General features: G+C 49.9%; 5 protein-coding genes across 5 annotated transcripts, besides 1 other annotated feature; 2 read left to right on the plus strand and 3 right to left on the minus strand.

Annotated features, from left to right (window-relative positions):
* Positions 1–16700: part of a sequence feature (contig 1.7 1..773302(-1)) that runs on past both edges of the window.
* Positions 358–1128, plus strand: ANIA_00544 (uncharacterized protein; the record flags this gene model as incomplete). Its single annotated transcript, XM_653056.1, has 4 exons — positions 358–437; positions 547–614; positions 647–700; positions 809–1128. The coding sequence occupies 4 exons, from the start codon at positions 358–360 to the stop codon at positions 1126–1128; spliced, it is 522 nt and encodes a 173-aa protein (XP_658148.1).
* On the minus strand, positions 2744–5150 carry ANIA_00543 (LysM peptidoglycan-binding domain-containing protein; the record flags this gene model as incomplete). The annotated part of the gene is made up of 5 exons (XM_653055.1): positions 2744–2808; positions 3142–3215; positions 3477–4441; positions 4515–4808; positions 4911–5150. 5 exons carry the CDS (start codon positions 5148–5150, stop codon positions 2744–2746), a joined length of 1638 nt encoding a protein of 545 aa, XP_658147.1.
* On the minus strand, positions 6326–8246 carry ANIA_00542 (LysM peptidoglycan-binding domain-containing protein; the record flags this gene model as incomplete). Its single annotated transcript, XM_653054.1, has 4 exons — positions 6326–6563; positions 6693–6813; positions 6877–7940; positions 8023–8246. The coding sequence occupies 4 exons, from the start codon at positions 8244–8246 to the stop codon at positions 6326–6328; spliced, it is 1647 nt and encodes a 548-aa protein (XP_658146.1).
* On the plus strand, positions 9808–15107 carry ANIA_00541 (uncharacterized protein; the record flags this gene model as incomplete). The annotated part of the gene is made up of 9 exons (XM_653053.1): positions 9808–9812; positions 9859–10214; positions 10265–10399; positions 10455–10641; positions 10694–10959; positions 11010–11843; positions 11925–13649; positions 13688–13693; positions 13825–15107. The coding sequence occupies 9 exons, from the start codon at positions 9808–9810 to the stop codon at positions 15105–15107; spliced, it is 4797 nt and encodes a 1598-aa protein (XP_658145.1).
* ANIA_00540 (uncharacterized protein) lies at positions 15422–16419 on the minus strand (the record flags this gene model as incomplete). The annotated part of the gene is made up of 2 exons (XM_653052.1): positions 15422–16108; positions 16345–16419. The coding sequence occupies 2 exons, from the start codon at positions 16417–16419 to the stop codon at positions 15422–15424; spliced, it is 762 nt and encodes a 253-aa protein (XP_658144.1).

Consider the following 16700-nt stretch of genomic DNA (forward strand, 5'->3'; position numbering starts at 1 on the left):
GGATAGGCACCGGTAAGGCGCCCGTCCGCGTTACGTGGGAATTGAGGGATTGGGGTCACGTGTCACAGGGCCAGGTCGTCGCCAGCTGGCTCGCCCGTGACAGGCTTCCTCTTGAGAAGCTGGCCTACGCCGAACAGCATGATAAATATTAAATAGTGGGCAAAACTGCCGTGAAAATGGTGCTGCAAAGCCCCCGAGTGATTTATAACTGCATCACTTAATATCAAATGCTTAATATCATCCAATGGACACCTACTCTATTGGCGAAGACGCTGGTTCCGATTTAGAGTCACTCCGGACATGTTTAGTGCAGAGAGGCACAACTCTACACTTACTGGACACCCAGAACGGAACATAATGTATTCTATCATAGCACGAAACCTCTACTGGTCTGAAATCTCTGCAGATATTCAGCGGTTTATACGCAACAGCAACAAGTATGCAGCAAACCAAGTGGCGAAACCACCGGCAAGGCGCTTAAGTCACTCCCTTTTCCAGATAGGAAATGGCGGAAAATATCCATTGACATACTAAAAGCCTACCAAGCTTAGCTGGTTGCGAGGATCTTATGGCTCTTGGTGATAGACTAAGAGAGGGCGTGAGAATAGTTCCATGTGAGAACAGGGTTGATGTTACCATTGTTCAGCCACTAATATCAACAAGAATGAAGCTAGCCAGGGTTCCACAGCCAAATATCTATGTGAGCCACGTGAGATAGGCTATCTTGTGCCTAAGGCATGATATGGGTCGAGTATCCTCCGATCGCGAGAGTAAATCGCCTATGAGCAGCGCTCCCAATGCGACATAGGCAATTCCCGCATTTCAGTTGAACGAATCGACGAAAGCACAGTCATCCTTCTAACGGATGAGTTCAGTGACACCTTAGATCCCGATGCTGATGACCAGCCGGAGCGCTACAGGGACAACAACCACATATGCAACCTGGGTTCCGGAATCGAGGAATACCGCGTGTGGAAGACCACCCGCGTGTACGAACTTATTGAAAATCATCAACGTCTTGTGAGGTTCATTGCTCGTGATCCTTGGACGGCACTTCCGATACTGGAAAAGCCATGGAGTACGCTTGAGGGCTTCATGAGGAGCGTTAGATGCTATGTACGCTCCTAGGGGTGGGGCGGGAGTAGGAGTTATCTGAAGCCACCCTACTGTCCACCAATCTTTCAATGGGCACTACAAGAGACGGCTCTGAGCTTCATTATTCAAAGGATGTGATCCTCGGCCACCAGCACACTCACATCTGCTGGCTGCAATCACCCGACTAAATTTGCATCCTCGGTTTCCTGGACACTGTATACCTGGAGCCAATTTACGCAACGCGATCTACCAACAATACCTGGGTCTGTGAATACAGCTTCCTCTTTTATCCCAGCGTTATTCCCAGCAAAGGAAATGGACCTGGCGGAAGGTGGGATCGGGATAGGGCGACTGTGCAGATGATTTGTATCTTTGAGAGGAGTTGCTTTATGAGCTTTTAACTGGGGCTTGATCTGCTAAATGACAAGGTCTTGATGAGGTTAGATATACGTTAACGAATAACTAAAGGCCAAGATTGGGAGAGGAGAAGCTGAATAGGATCGTGACGAAGTGCTGGGAGCATGGGTATGAGAGTGCTGGTGAAGTGAAGGCGGATCTTGGGAGGGTCTTGGCCTCGGATTGAATGATGCTTGGTGGGGTGGAAGGGGATGAGAACCAAGGTTTGGAGGTTGCGCGAATCCTGGCGAGTTGAGTCGACCTCGCCCATGGGTAGAATCATGTTCTCTGGCGAAGAACCAAACCAGATATGTGCGAAAACGGCGACAGGTCAGTAGGGTGTGGTAGGGTGGCTTACGAAGGCAAGGAAGGTAGACAGATGGCAGATTAGATCCTCTCATAAAATACTGCAAAATACATCCCCTCTTGTCAAACTGTATCAGAAGGTACGCTGTTGACCCTCGAAGCGGTCATTGATCCTATTGCTTTCTTATTCCCACTCAATTCACGAAAACCTCAACAGAATCGTACGCAAAAGCAAGCCGGTAAAAGGGAACTGGTGAGGAAGCTTATTTTCGACTGGAAAGAGGTTGCGTAATGAGGTCTTCCTTAACTTAGTGGTGATCCTTTCCTGTCGTGACTGCTGGGCTTGGTTTGTATGGCCGTACCCGCCTGGTGTGGGTGGTATCATCATGAACGGATTCATGGAGGCGGGCCTCTACCCTGAGTATGTCACTCCCCAAATACCTTCCTTTCCTTGGTGCTAACCTTGCGTAGCAGGTGATGCAGTCCACCTTGGCGAATTCGTTAACGGCGCCTGATCCAATAACCGATATTCTGAAACCATAAAGTTGATCCATGGAAAGTAGAAAGCCTTGAGAGCCCCTAACACGACAGTTTTATGCGTCTGAGGACTAGATAAGTGGAGTATGGCTCCTTTCGGGATTAACATTCGGCTACTCCTCGTTCGCTGGAACTGTATGGTTAAAATTGGTTGACAAGCTACTGGAGTGTACGTTAGGTGTGGTTATTACCCAGTACCGAAGCCCTTAGGGTGATAGGCTGAAAGAAGGCATCTCACTGTTAGAATTGCTCCATCCGAGCTATCTTTGATCAGGCGTGACTTACTATCGACCTGATCTCCTTGTGGGAAGATCAAAACTAATCTAGATCCGGCAAGAGATTCTAAATCTTATTTCTTAATCAGTTTTACCAAAGCATTACTCATCAGGCAACAGTGAACACGAGAAATTTATAGGTCTGTGTTAACGATAGACGGGACATCAGCGTCAACAAGATCCACAGCCAAGCCTTGCCCTGAACCAAGAAGTAGCATAGCAGATATAGTATTATACACCGTCCAACAGACATAATCGGCTGCAAGAAAACATCGGGCCGTGTTGGTGCTGGTCAACCAGCTAGGAAATATACCTGTTAAGGCTTCGTTGAGATGCACGAAAGATCTTGACATGCCAACAGATAAAATATCTTATTTCTAACCAAATTTTTTATTATTGGCTTTACAACCCATCTCCTTAATGGAAGCTGCTTCCCCTACAACTCTTCTAGTTCCTGCCCAAAAATAAACTTCAGTTCCTCGGATCCAGCAAGATTGAGGTTTCAATGCCATGAGCGTGCATCCCAACTTACTGCACACAAAGACCTCCCAGCCAACATCCAATGGAGGACTAGAAATAACCTGATCCTTCGACAACAGCTTATATCTCCAAGTTTGAATATAAGTGGAACTAAATATTTAGCACAAAGAGTCAGGACACTTAAGGTTAGAGACCCGGGCCAGGTCATGAAATTGTCATGAATTGTGCCAGCATTGGCATGGCTGGTGAGCTTGAAAGATCAAAAGCGCCCCTCGTAGCAAGTTTATGTTAACCTAAAACTGGTCTTGATCTCTGTTCATAGTGACTGGGCAGGTGCTAGCTTAAACACCTATACAAACATAGTATCCCAACCACAAGCTCCCGCACGAACTCCCCACCCCAGGGTTCCAACTATAGAACCGCGCCAGCGTAATGCCTGCATCCAGCGCAATACTCTCGCAATTATCCCCTGAAACAACCAAGTGAAACACCATGCAGTTCCCCACCATCCCCGCCTGCGTGGGAGTCGGCGTCGCAATCCCATTCCCTGTGCTCGTGGTCGTGCTCGTCGGATCGACGCCGATCACACTCACGCAGATGTAATATCCAGCCCAGAGTCCACTGCAGTCGCTTCCTATTTGCGTGTTCCACGTATAGAGCTGGTTTACGGAGATGCCGTGGTTCCTAGCGATAACTGCGCACTCGTCGCCTGTCTGTACGTTGTAAAAAGCATCGCAGTTAGAGACCATACCCGGCCGAGTAGGCGTGGGTGTTGAGATCCCGTTCGTTGCTGTGCTGGTTGTGGTAATGGTGGTTGTTGGCTCAACGCCAATTATTGAAACACAAACGTAGTATCCCAGCCATAACCCGCTGCAATCGGCTTTCACCTCCGGGTTATAGTTCACCAGTTGGCTCATTGAGATCCCATACTGCTGTGCAATAGCAGTACACCCGTCTCTGTCTACAACCATATGGAACGCATCACAGTTGCCCACCATTCCCGGGCGAATAGGCGTGGGGGTTGTGACTCCATTCGTAGATGTGCTTGTCGCTGTTGTGATTGTCGAAGTTGGGTCAACATCTAGAGTTGAAACGCAGACGTAGTAGCCAAGCCACAGCGAGGAACAGCCAGCTCCAACGCCCTTATTCCATTCTAGGAACTGCTCCTGGGTAATGCCGTTGCTTGAGGCAACTGTTGCACAGCTATCGCCTGATTCGACGAGGTGAAAGGCGTCGCAATTCGAGACCATGCCAGGTTGCGTGGGTGTTGGTGTTGTTACCCCGTTCGTGGATGTTGCTGTGGCAGTTGTGGTTGTTACCGTTGGCGTGAAGCCTGATACGCCCGTGCAGATCTATCCACCGATGAAATACATGTTAGCTTTGAACCAATTTTATAACTACATATATGAAAGAAAGCGAACGTACATAATACCCAACCCAGAGATACTGGCACTGCGCCCCAATCTCCGAGTTCCAGGCAATGAGATCTTCCAGCGTCACACCGGGATACTTAGCCGTAAACGTATCGCAGGAGTCGCCAGACTCAACGAGATCCCAGCGATTACATGTCTCGATCTGACCGGGCTGGGTCTCACCCGGTGGACCGGCTGTCGTGGTCATTGTAGCTGTTGTGCTGGTGGGCTCGGGCTCACCGAATGCTTCGACGCAGTAGGAGTGCTCCGCTAGGAAATTGCCGCAGGAAGCGGTGATGGAGGGGTTCTATATCCATACATATCGATACATAGTCAGCTTTATATCCCGCGAATACACATTGCTGAATATTCCTTAGACGAAGAACGCGAGGAGGGAGGATGAACACACCCATCTCAAAAAATCCTCCAGTGTAATGCCCCAAACGGTCGGCATATCGCTGCACGGAATAGACCCGTCATTATCCCACCACCAGGTACAGTAGGAAGTAGTGTCAGGGTCGTAAGGGAAATTTGGCGTTTCGTCTCGCCTGTACTTGGCTTTCCCAGCGACGGCGGCGAGAGCAACTGAGACTAAGGCTGACACAGTAAGCAGCCGGAAGAGGACAGCCGAGTATCTGCCCCCAAACATCTTGACAGATGATCTATTCCCTTATCTTCTGAAGCTCTAATTGAGTCTTGCAGCGAGGCTGAACACTGTGACAGAATTGAGAAAGAGACTTTACTGCCTGGTGTATATATAATTTCTTCCATCCGCGTCGAGCGGGGCGTCTTACCTGGCCCTACTCTCTTTGCGAGTGCTCTCTATACGATACTAGCCGTAGTTCGTACTGGAAGGGATGAGGCGATAATCGATTGATTAATTCAGAAGCTAATTACCAGCTGCTAGCTAAGTGCTAAGCAGGTAGTTGGTGGCTCCAGTGTAGGAAGTCTCGGATGACTCTATTCTTTCATTCCACGGTCAGATGAGCTGAAGGACGAAATGGAGTGAGACTGTAACCTCGCTTCTGCGATGTATTGGATGGCTGAGATTGAGCCCCCAAATTTAGTCCTGGCATATTTGTATACAGTAGCTCAAGTAGGATGGTAGTAGTAGTACTAGTGTCCGACTCGAGTCCGTGAGCGATTAATCTCTCCCCTCCACCTCTCCATGACACTCCACCCGGCAAATGTGATGTGAAGTTACTGCTGGGCTAACTATGCTTGGCTGGACTTCTGCTTGACCGGACCGGGTCCTTCAAATGGCCATGTTTTATTATCACATTATCCTGATGGGATGCGGCGTAAGGGTCAAGAAAGTCGTTGGCGATATAGAGCCGATCATTGGATCACCACAGATCCTTAAACTTCAGTAAATTCGGTGATCCGGGAGACTTTGCTTACCTTTAGCCTCGCTGGATTTTGGCGAGTCAGAGCTGCAGAGCAGCCGCTCAGTTCGATCCTTAGTTCGTTTAGCTTCATAGTCAGTTCGTGTGTTAGGGTTACATCCTTCATGCAGGGGTTCTCCACCCACCGCACTCTCCACATGTTAGCCTAGGCATTATCCCATTCCTTTCTCCTCTTCGGCCTGAAGGACCCTGCGTGATTTAGGTACTATTGGTCAGAGCGTGGAATGATGTTGGAACTACTCTAAGAATCTGCACCACGAAGGGGTCGGCTTGGAATAAGCGCCTGGGCACGACGGGAATGGCCCGACTATCCTCGTCCCTAATTAAGGCTAGACGAGGGGTTTCCGCCCCAGGGCCTTGCTTGATATTCAAAATCTTTGCTGCCAGGAAGCTAAGCGCTCATTATATCTTCAATCAATTAGCTCAGGCGGGATTCCGGCTCTCGCATGGTTAGATTCTGAGTCCTAAGGATTTGGGGGGCCTTGCATGCTGTTGTAGCCTTGATGAGGTGAGACGAAAGTCCTAGTTCTAGTCTTCGCGAGCGAGGGACGACATGGATTGCAAGGCTAGCGTGACCCTGCAATGTGATATGTTTAATCATCATAGGATTGAATAAACTACTGTTCAGCCTATCAAGGGCTGGTTCTGTGTCACGTCTATACAGATGGAGTCCATTCAATTTACGCAAGTGCTGCATGTAGAACCTATAGCAGACTACGCTAGATACGTCGGTACCACTACTCATGACTGGGCACATAATAAGGTGCTAGGCAAGGCCGAATTACCCTACGCAGTACGCATTCCCCACAACCAAGGTTGTGCACTCCGAATCCACGCTCCTGTTCAACTGCCTGAAGCGAGACAGGATGAGACCGTACTTGGCGATGATGGAGTCGCACGTATCGCCTGGAATTCGTTAGCTTGATCGCTCCATGGGGTTCTAGCACAGATGAGAAAGAAGAAGCTTACCTTTCTCGAGAAGATGCCACTTCGTACAGGTCGGGCTCGTCCCCGTCCCCGTTGGTCCAGGTGGTCCCGCAGTTGTAGTGGTAGTAGGTGTAGGTGTAGCCGTAACCGTGTCCACCCAAACCCGCACACATATTGCAAAGGCCCCTCGCAAATTACTACACTGCGCATTAAGCGCCGGGTTGAGCTCGCTGAGCTTATCGACAGACAGGTCATACTTCGCCGCAATCCCCGCGCAAGTCTCGCCATTTGTCACAAGATGCCATTTATTGCATTGATCTGGGACTCCGCTTTCCGTGGGCCCCGGCGGCTCAACCCAACCTTCGGGGATAATTTTCGTAATTGTTGGATAGCATGAAGATGGGATTTCGGTTGGACTGGGGAGGATGGGATCGTTGGGGCCTGGGAGGCAGTACGGGTCCCAGTATTCCTCTGTACACTCGGGATCGAGGTCCCAGGAGTGCAGGTGATATTCTTCGTCGCCTAGGCCAGCATTCCAGATTGTGCTGTTATATTCGTCTTTGAAAGGACAGTGCGCTGTGCGGTCTCTCATGGCCTGAGTGTCTTCTTTTGAGGGGAGTGAGTTCGCTGTATGGACGGGGATTGAGACCGTTTCGGTGGGGAAGGCCCAGGTAGTTGTTATGTTGACAGTGTTTGTCAGGCTGTCGGGAGCTGGCTCCCAGGTATACGTGTCTGGAGGCGTTGTGATTGTAGGCGAAGCGGTAGTCGAAGGTATAACAGGGGTAAACGTGCTTGTTTGGCCCGGGGGGCCGATGCAGATGTATTTTCCTATTATAGTTTCTAGGTTTGCGCATGAGCGGCCGATGGTGGGATTCCATGATTGCAGCATTAAATCGGTGACGCTGGGTCCCGCGAGCACGAGGAGGGACGAGCAGCTGTCTGAGGATGTGACCTTGTGAATCAAACATTGCGAGACCTGGTCGAGGCACAGTTCTTCGCCTGCAGTGAAGGGTTCGTCCCACGTCAAAGGCAGCCCGTTATACATCAGCAGCCGGTCTGTGGCGACCGAGAGGGCATTGGCGATAGAGTTGATGGTGTCGCCGGCGCTGGCTGTATGTATATTTGTACATTGCGGTCTTCCAAAAGTCAGTTCTGCTGAGTTATCCTATACATGATCCGGATGCTTACGTCTCTGAAGGAGTCCCAGGAAAAGTTGGATCAACTGGATACGACGTCGTCGGTATATTGCAGGATTCTTTCAGCTCGTCAAATTCGTCCGGACTGACTGAAGAGCCCCCAATTGGCTGATTGATCTCCAACTGAACAGACTTCAGATAGCATTCCGAGCACTGTTCGTCTTCTGCAATGTCCTCCAGCCTCTCCTTGCAGAAACCTTCGTCATGTATAACCATGTCAGTATTCTAATGTCAATGACGGCGGAGGGACATATCTTGGAGGCATGTTATGTTATACTTGTACCTCAACTCTCCCACCAAGTCTAGAGGAGTGATAGTATCTGTTACAATGCCATCTACCGTGATATTGACAGCATCTGTGCCACATCTCGAGGTTGCCTCTGCATAAAGAGAGGAAAGCGCATTCGTGCATTCGTTAGTGCAAATGTCAGGCAGCAGAGACGAGGGAATAAACTCCAACGGTCTCTGAATATCATCAGAGCACTCCGTCACGTTCTTTGCGAGCGTTACTCGACAGGCAGCTCGGACGCCGGCGGGAATATGGCCTAAGCTAGGAACAACGGAGAGACAGGCCGCTAGATGTGAGAGACAGGATAAAACAAACAGGAGAAGCATTCTGCCAGGTGAAATGGCAACCATCCTGACTCAAGATGATGAAGTTTGCGATCTCCCTGAGGATGATGCAGGCAAAGTTGGTCTTGCTTTTTGCAATCCAGAGACGGCGGGCATCCAAGCCCCCAAGTACATTGATTGCTACATGGGAGATGAATCTGGACTGGAGAAAAGAAAAATAAAAAATTCTGAATTACTCTCTCTTACCAATCTCAACATAATACCACAATGGGGTTATCCAAGTACCTGCGTCTGCTAGCCAGGTTCCCTGCAATAAGACGTATTAGCCGGATGCTACTCTACGCAGTAGACCGGATAATCCCGGATGGGTGCATTGGGCGCCGAAAAAGATTGTGGAGAGGCTGTCCTTTGATTATTATTGTTTAGATTGAGAGTGGCGAACGGAGCAGGCTCCGTGACTATGAGGACGCACAATTTGGACTGCATGGACTGGGTATTACGCTTCCCATTGAGCCTTTAGTCAGTTGCCTAACACTTCTCTGAGCCCTCACAGCGGGGGCTGCAGGCCTAAGACCATGTAACCTGCAGAGGCGCCGAGTCTGGCGCTACTTTAGCGCTGATGGGGATTCAGTATTGTTCCTGCAGGAAGGTGTGAACCTGCATCGCTACTTGCTTGGCTATGCTGATGGGCCAGGCAATCGCAAAGCATTCCCGATGAATCTCATTTTATGCCACTTTCTGCTGAATAGTTTTTTTCGTCTCGTTTGCGGAGTTCCTGGGCGTCCAGAATAGCCCAACACGATGGACTCCCAGCGTTGGGTTGGAATTTCCCTCTCCGACAGGGTTCATAGATCAAGCCTGTCTAGGTATGTGTTTAAGTCTTTGGAGGTTCCATTTACTTTACATCCTCCTTCTCTTTCGTTATCTTGGTTCTGATTTATGTTCCGTTCATTCAATTGATTCTAAGGTCACGCATATATGACGCTGGATGAAACATGCGTCAACTACGCAAATTCCTTTCGTTTGCTCCATTTTTGATTCTACTTTTCCCATTCCTGCCCCTAGTTCTTGGCCAGCAGGACGCTACCTGTGACACCGAGCACCCATGCGAAATTGGCTGCTGTTCCATGTCAGGAAGCTGTGGCTTCGGGCCTGACTGGTGTGGCGAAGGCAACTGTATTAGCAACTGTGATGCTGTGGCAGAATGTGGTAAGTATGGTGAAGATAAAGAGTGTCCCTTGAATGTCTGTTGCAGTCGCTGGGGCTTCTGTGGCACGACAGAGGAGTTCTGCGAGGAAACAGATGATGAGGAGACAAGCTGCCAGAGTAATTGTGGTCAACCTGAGCGAGACACATGCGATAGTCGCTGGGAGACACGCCGGATTGCTTATTATGAGACCTGGGCCGATACCAGAGAATGCGACGCCTTTCGACCGGAGGATATCCCGGTGAAGGCATTGACGCATTTGAACATTGCGTTTGCGGGAATCGAAGACTCGGAAATCACCATTGACAGCTCTGAGATGATCTCGAGGATTGTCAAGCTGAAGAGGCGCAATCGATCCTTGAAGGTCTTTATCGCTGTTGGAGGGTGGGCGTTCAGCGATCCTGGTATTCCCATTGACCCCCATGAAAGAGCACAGAGAAGCTGATGGTTGCAGGGCCAACGAGAACCGCATGGTCCGATATGGCCTCGACCTCGGACAACCGGCAAAAGTTTATCAACAGTCTTATGGACCTTTTCGAGACACACGGGCTTGACGGCGTAGACCTTGACTGGGAGTACCCTGTGGCTGGTAAGTATTAGGGTTAAGTATATTCGCTGAAGGGCTTGTCTAACGAGATATTTAGGTGACCGCGGTGGAAAAGACGAGGACTACGAAAACTATGTCTCCCTAGTACGAGAAATGAATGAAGCCTTCCAGAAGCGCAATCCGTCATGGGATATATCGATGGCTATCCCAGCTAGTTACTGGTATCTGCAGCACTTTGATGTATCGGCAATGGAGAAAGAAGTGAGCTGGTTCAACCTCATGAGGTAAGTTCTGCCTTTCCTGTACCATCCCAAGAATGCTGACTTTACACTGCAGTTACGATATGCGCGGTAAATGGGATCAATTTAACGAGTGGACAGGTCCATATGTCTTTGGACACACGAATGTCACTGAAATCGAAATTGGAGTAGACCTCTTGCGGCGGAATAATATTAATCTCTACAAAGTCAGCCTAGGAATGGGTTTCTATGGTCGGACCTTCACGCTGTCTGATCCCGGATGCTCGGAGCCCGGCTGTGAATTCAGTGATGCTGGCCTTCGTGGGGAGTGCTCTGGCGAGTCTGGGATTCTCACCTTCAAAGGTACACTTGCATTCAAGTAGAGTAGACTGTCTGCTAATCTACTGATATAGAAATCATGGCCCGCCAAAAGCGGCTAAACCAAAAGGTGATCAAGTACGATGAAGACTCGGGGGTCAAGTACATGGTCTACGACGAAAACCAGTGGATTACCTACGATGATGAAGAGAGCTTCGAGAAGAAGCGAGAAATGCTCGACAACGAGTGCTTTGGGGGTGTCATGATCTGGGCTATTGATCAAGACACTAATGACTTTCAAGCCCTAACTGGCCTTCTGGGCGACTGGGTGACTGACGAGCTCCTCGAAGGAGGCGAACTGAGCGATGAGGAGAAAGAAGACCTGGTTGATGAAATGGGCGGACTGACGGGCGATGGCTGCTATGTCACCAGTGGGTGTGTTGGTGGTGAGCCAACGATCGAGGGTAACCCCGAGTGCAGGAAAGGGGATGTTGTGGTTGCCCTAGTGCATTCGCCCACAGAATCCTACCAGGAACTCTACGGAGCCCTTTCTCATACTGCAGATACCTGCGGACTAGGTCAATATAAACGGGTTTGCTGTCCCGCTGACAGTCCCGCCGTGAACTGCCAGACAGTTGGTGCGCCTGAGGGCGACTCGACTAAGTGTACTGGCGGCGAGGCCGAATTGACTTGTGGGAATGGGCGGTATGAGCTGATCACTGATCGTTATGTGGACGCCGTGGGCCAGAAAAAGTGCTCAAGCGGTGCAATCTCAGTCTGCTGCGATGCGGCACCTGAGCTGCAGAAGTGTCACTGGTCTCCCTGCACGGTTTTCCATACTTGCTCGGACGGTTATGCCCAGCCGATTGCTACTAGGGGCGACTTCTGCGAAGAAGGAGAAGCTCAGAACTTTTGCTGTGAACTTGACGGTAAGGCCACCCCAGGGAACAGGAAATAGGTCGGGAAGCTAAAAAGCACAGCTGCTCTGAAAAACTGCGACTGGGTCCCAGAGGTCGAGAGCTACGAGCAAGATGGCGACATTACCCTTATCAACATGCCTACAATGTCGGAATGCTCGAAGAGAGGATGCCCCTCTACCCAGTTCACCGCCGCAAAAGCTAAGTTGCCTAATAGACGTGCTGGAACATGGGCTCCATGTGACTACTATTTCCCCGGTATCAGACATCGCTTGTGCTGTGACCCCAAACCAGACAGGGATTTACCGTTTGATCTCGGGAAGATATTTCCTAATCCTATTGAAGAGGACGTGATATATCGGTATACAGATAACTATGGCAACAATGACGAGGACCCAAACGGCCCTGATGAGACAGATGTGGGCGATGACCCATACGGGTTCATTGTCCTTGACGGCGATGAGGGTGCTCTCAATGGAGAGTTTGCCAGCAGTTTTGTTTTTACGCGTAGTGATGATGGATCTGAGAACCCCGTTAGAAAACGTGAGACGTTGACGCGCAACGACCCCAATGTGGTCGACTGGGTATTCGAGCACGAAGAGACTTACCACTTGGTCTACTGCAAAAGGGGCAGAGATATAGAATGTGAAAAGGTGTTTGTGGAAGGCGCCCCAGACACGATCATTACTCTTCCACGGCATATTGGCTCAGGCCCGTACGCACGCATTGTGTCCATGGAGCCTGTGCATCCGCACTATCTCTCGGACTTCCATAAGTCGAAACGAGCGGTGGAGGGGCATGACTCTATGGTCTATAACCTGACATTTGACTACCGGTTTGAGCTTATCAAGCGCGAGGATTCCACGGTGAACATGCGAATCGACTATACAAATCTTGTCCCCTACTGGGACGATTTCACCGGTGAGGAATCTGGTACTGGAAAATCAAAGCGAGAGCTGCGTGCAGAGAGACGCTGGTGGGGAGGATTCTCCGACTGGCTGGAGAAGCTAACAACCGTACGCTCTTCGGACAAAGGCAAGCTTCCACTTTCTATCAATAAGAGGATGCTTCTGTATAGCAAACGTGCCCGCTGCTCGAGAAACAATGTGCGGCTGGAAGCCGGAATGGATGTCACCCTTGATGCGAAATTCGACATGAACGCCCGATGGTCCTACTATGCACAGGGAACGATTGTGCCCCTGAGCATTGATACCGTGTATGCCTATTTCGAAGTCACCCCGGAAGCCCGGGCAGTTATTGAAATTGAGGGAAGTGCGGAAATGCAGTACAATAGTCCCCGGATCAAAATTATTGACACGCTCTCATACCCGGGATTGGCCATTAAGGGCATTGCCGCGGTAGGCCCTACATTGGATCTCTACGCCTCCATGGAAGCCTACGCGCGGGTTGCCGGGAAACTCACCGGCGGGGCAAAGATTACTTTTCCACGCTATGAGATGTACTTCCCTCAGAATGACGATTCGGAAGAATTCCAGCGATTCTTGGAACCGAATAAGGATGATGAGCAGCGCGCCTCGGGTACAGACATGACTCCTATTCTGGACGCCAGTGTCGAGGCCATTGTTCATATTGACTTCAAGATCACGCCTGAGGCTAACCTGGGTATTAAGGTGAATTCTCCTATAGGAAGTAAAAGTGCTTTGCTGGATGCGCAGATCGTTGGCTTCGTGAACAATACGTTGCGCTTTGAGGTCCAAGCAGAAGCAAATGGGGGTATTGAGAATCCGCCTGCGGCATCGTATAGCGTGTTCATCAAGTTCTTTTACAACTTCGGTGGGTTTTGCTCTTCTTATTCAGGTGTGCATTGACTGACTTTGAATAGGTTACGGTGGAAGGGCAATGTAAGTTCAAGTTGGAGGTGACTCTCGAGCTCAAAGCTGACATTGTCTAGTTTCAAGTGGCTGGGGGATTACGCACTCAAGCGTATGTATCGCACCCCATGCTAGATAAGATTAATGCTAACGGCTCCCAGCAAGAACCCTTTGGTCTGGTCTTGGCCGCGAGAAGATCCTCTGGGAGCACCATGGGTCCACTGCAGCCTCCAAGCGAGGTCTCCTGCCAGAAGCAGGGGGCCCAGACAGGTTTATTCCCTTGTATAACCTATCTTCCATGTCAGAAACAGACGGGATTCTATCCCCTCGCTCGCTAGAGAAACGAGTAACGCTAGAAGATGTCCCGGCCTTCAACGGCGGAAAACCCTTCTTCACCTGCAACGACGGAGGCCAGTGTTCGAGCGGTGGGTGCGCGGGCGACGCCTGTGAGTGGAATCCAAATACTTCCCAGTCAACTAGCAAACGCCAAGGTGACGATGACAACGACGATGGTGACCCAATGGACGTCGACCCAACCCAAAGCTGTGTGAATTCCATCCCCGCCATGATGTACAACTGCCGCTACTTTCCCGACGAGACACTCCCAGGATACGGAGTTCCAATCGGGGGGATCTGCCGCAACATCCTTGAAGGCCTCAGCAAGAATAATCTAGACGGACAACCATTCCCCTTGACATACAGTATGGCCGGAAGCACAGAAAGGGATGAGGATCGTCGCTATGTTGCCTGTGAAGGGGGCTCTCGCCACGACTTTGTTATCGTTGATCGGGAGGGAAATATGCATGATTACTACGACACATGGGCTCGGCAATGTATTGAGGAATCGAACGTCCTCTCGGACATTACTGGTGATGATCCAGGGGAGCCAGGGAACGACAACTGGCTTAGCTGTGACGAGTTCCCCTTTAACAGTGTGGAGGAAGGGGGCCAAGACTCGACCCTTAACAGGATGTGTGTGCCTGGGTACCAGCAGTACATTCAAGGGAATATAAATCAGCTCCCACGACGAGTCGTGCAGGAAGTTTCCTGGATCGATTCGAAAGGAAACACAAAAACGGCCACCAAATCATGGACGCAGGACTGGCTTGGTTACAATGCCAAAGGACGCCAGGGCAACCCGGACAAAGATTCGGCGTGGAACTGGGCTGAGAATAACTGGAAGAGATTTACCTTTCATCTGTTCAACTCCGAGTCTGATACTACAGTGACGGGATCGCGGTACGAGGTCTTCAATCACAACCTCGTTACGAAGTCCGGCTTCGAGAGCGATATGGGCAATGTGGTTGCGGCCATGAATTTTTTCAACAACCCTAAGTATACATACGAAGGCTTCAACGCCTGGTGTCGGAGCGATAGAAATGGACGGAGGAATCACCCGCTATGGGGAGAAAGATACCCCAATTTTGTTCGGATCAAGGGGTGAGTTTCTTCTGAGGCCTTGTCCTTGTCAACTTCTAACGTTTGAATAGATGCAAGGTCGAATTTGACAATGGGGCTGTGAGTGCAAAGATCAAGAGAGGCGAGCAGCCGACTGTGAAGGAAATGTTTAATATCACACGTACGTCAACAGAAGACAAGATATCATAGATATAGCTGACAGCGCCTAGGTATCGAGATGGTCGATGATGCGCCTGAGATCGAAGTCCCAGTACCAGAGGGTGTGCTTGAGAATTGAAGAAGGATATTAACCCATTCCACCAGGGGTAAAGCAATTAGAAAGAGATAGGACCCAGAATATCAATCCCATCCACCGCCCCCAGCCCCATGATCCATATACATCTCCACGTCCGCCTCAGGGTCCTGCGTATTCTCTGTCAATTGCTGCCCATCACACCAATTTCCGTAGCTAGCCGAAACCCAGTCCGCCCCGTTCCTGATCCGGAAAGGAAGAACCTGCCCCTTGTGGTTGATCGCCAGATGCAGAACCCATCCTTCTTCACACGCCTTGCGATCTGCAACAAGCACAAGAAGCATCTGCCGTCTCTCAGCTTCTTCAGCAGGCGGAAGGTCATGAAGGTTCTCAACTCGATTCCCTTCGATCTGGTCAGGGCAATGCATCAACGCGGCCAGAACATACGAGGGCATACATCCAGGTCTGGGAATCGCGACATCGTCGGAAAATTCAACGTCTCTGCTCTGAGTAGAAAGAAGAGAGGAAGAAAACTCCTCCTTCTCATCAAAAATAAAGAACTTATCCATCATAAGCCCCATATCCCCATAATCGGACGAAATAACCTCAACCAAATGCGCATAATCGTCATCCGCCTTCTGCTGACTCGCTGGGTCACTAGGATCACCGTACCACGTCCGGATAAAGAACGTGCGCTCGATCTGCCCGTCATGGGCGCGTTCTTTGGGAGTTAAGAGGTTTTGGGGGACGTTGCTGGGGATTTCCTCTGGCAAGGGGATTGTGCCAAGAAATTCCTGTACATCCATTATTATCTAGTTGTTTATTTGGGATAGGAAATAAAGGACTACTCTTCGTCCGTATCTGCCGAGCTTAATCCATTCTTTGACAAGTTGTTTCTTTTGTTGCATGACGGAGAGGGGGGAGGCTGGGTTCCATTTTGCCTGCATCATTCGCGTCATTAGTAACAGCAGCACAATTAGTAGTACCTTGGTCAATGAGGTTCTTAGATGTGGCGAGAAGTGAGACGAACCATGACATAAAGGTCGAAAGGGAGGGAGCCGAATTCGGGGAGGTCGAGGCCGTTGAGGTCATCTTCTGATGCCATTCTTTTAGGTGTTCCTTGATGATGCGCGGAGGGGAATTGCAGATAGTAAATATTAAATAATAAGCAATGGTATTAAATGGCAGGCGCGGAGGGAGGGGTATCTCTAGTTAGTTCCAAATGGAGTCTTGGAGACTTGGCGGAGCTAGTTAGGGCTAGCTGGAGCCTTAGCGTAAGTAATATCAGAGATATTATAGGGCTACTTTGGTCTAGTTCAAAAAACACCCTTCGAATGGATTTGCCTGCGAGCGAATCGACTTCTTATAGAGGTCTAGAGAATAGAT

Source organism: Aspergillus nidulans, chromosome VIII (genome assembly GCF_000011425.1).
Source record: "Aspergillus nidulans FGSC A4 chromosome VIII".
Classification (NCBI taxonomy): Eukaryota; Fungi; Ascomycota; class Eurotiomycetes; order Eurotiales; family Aspergillaceae; genus Aspergillus; species Aspergillus nidulans.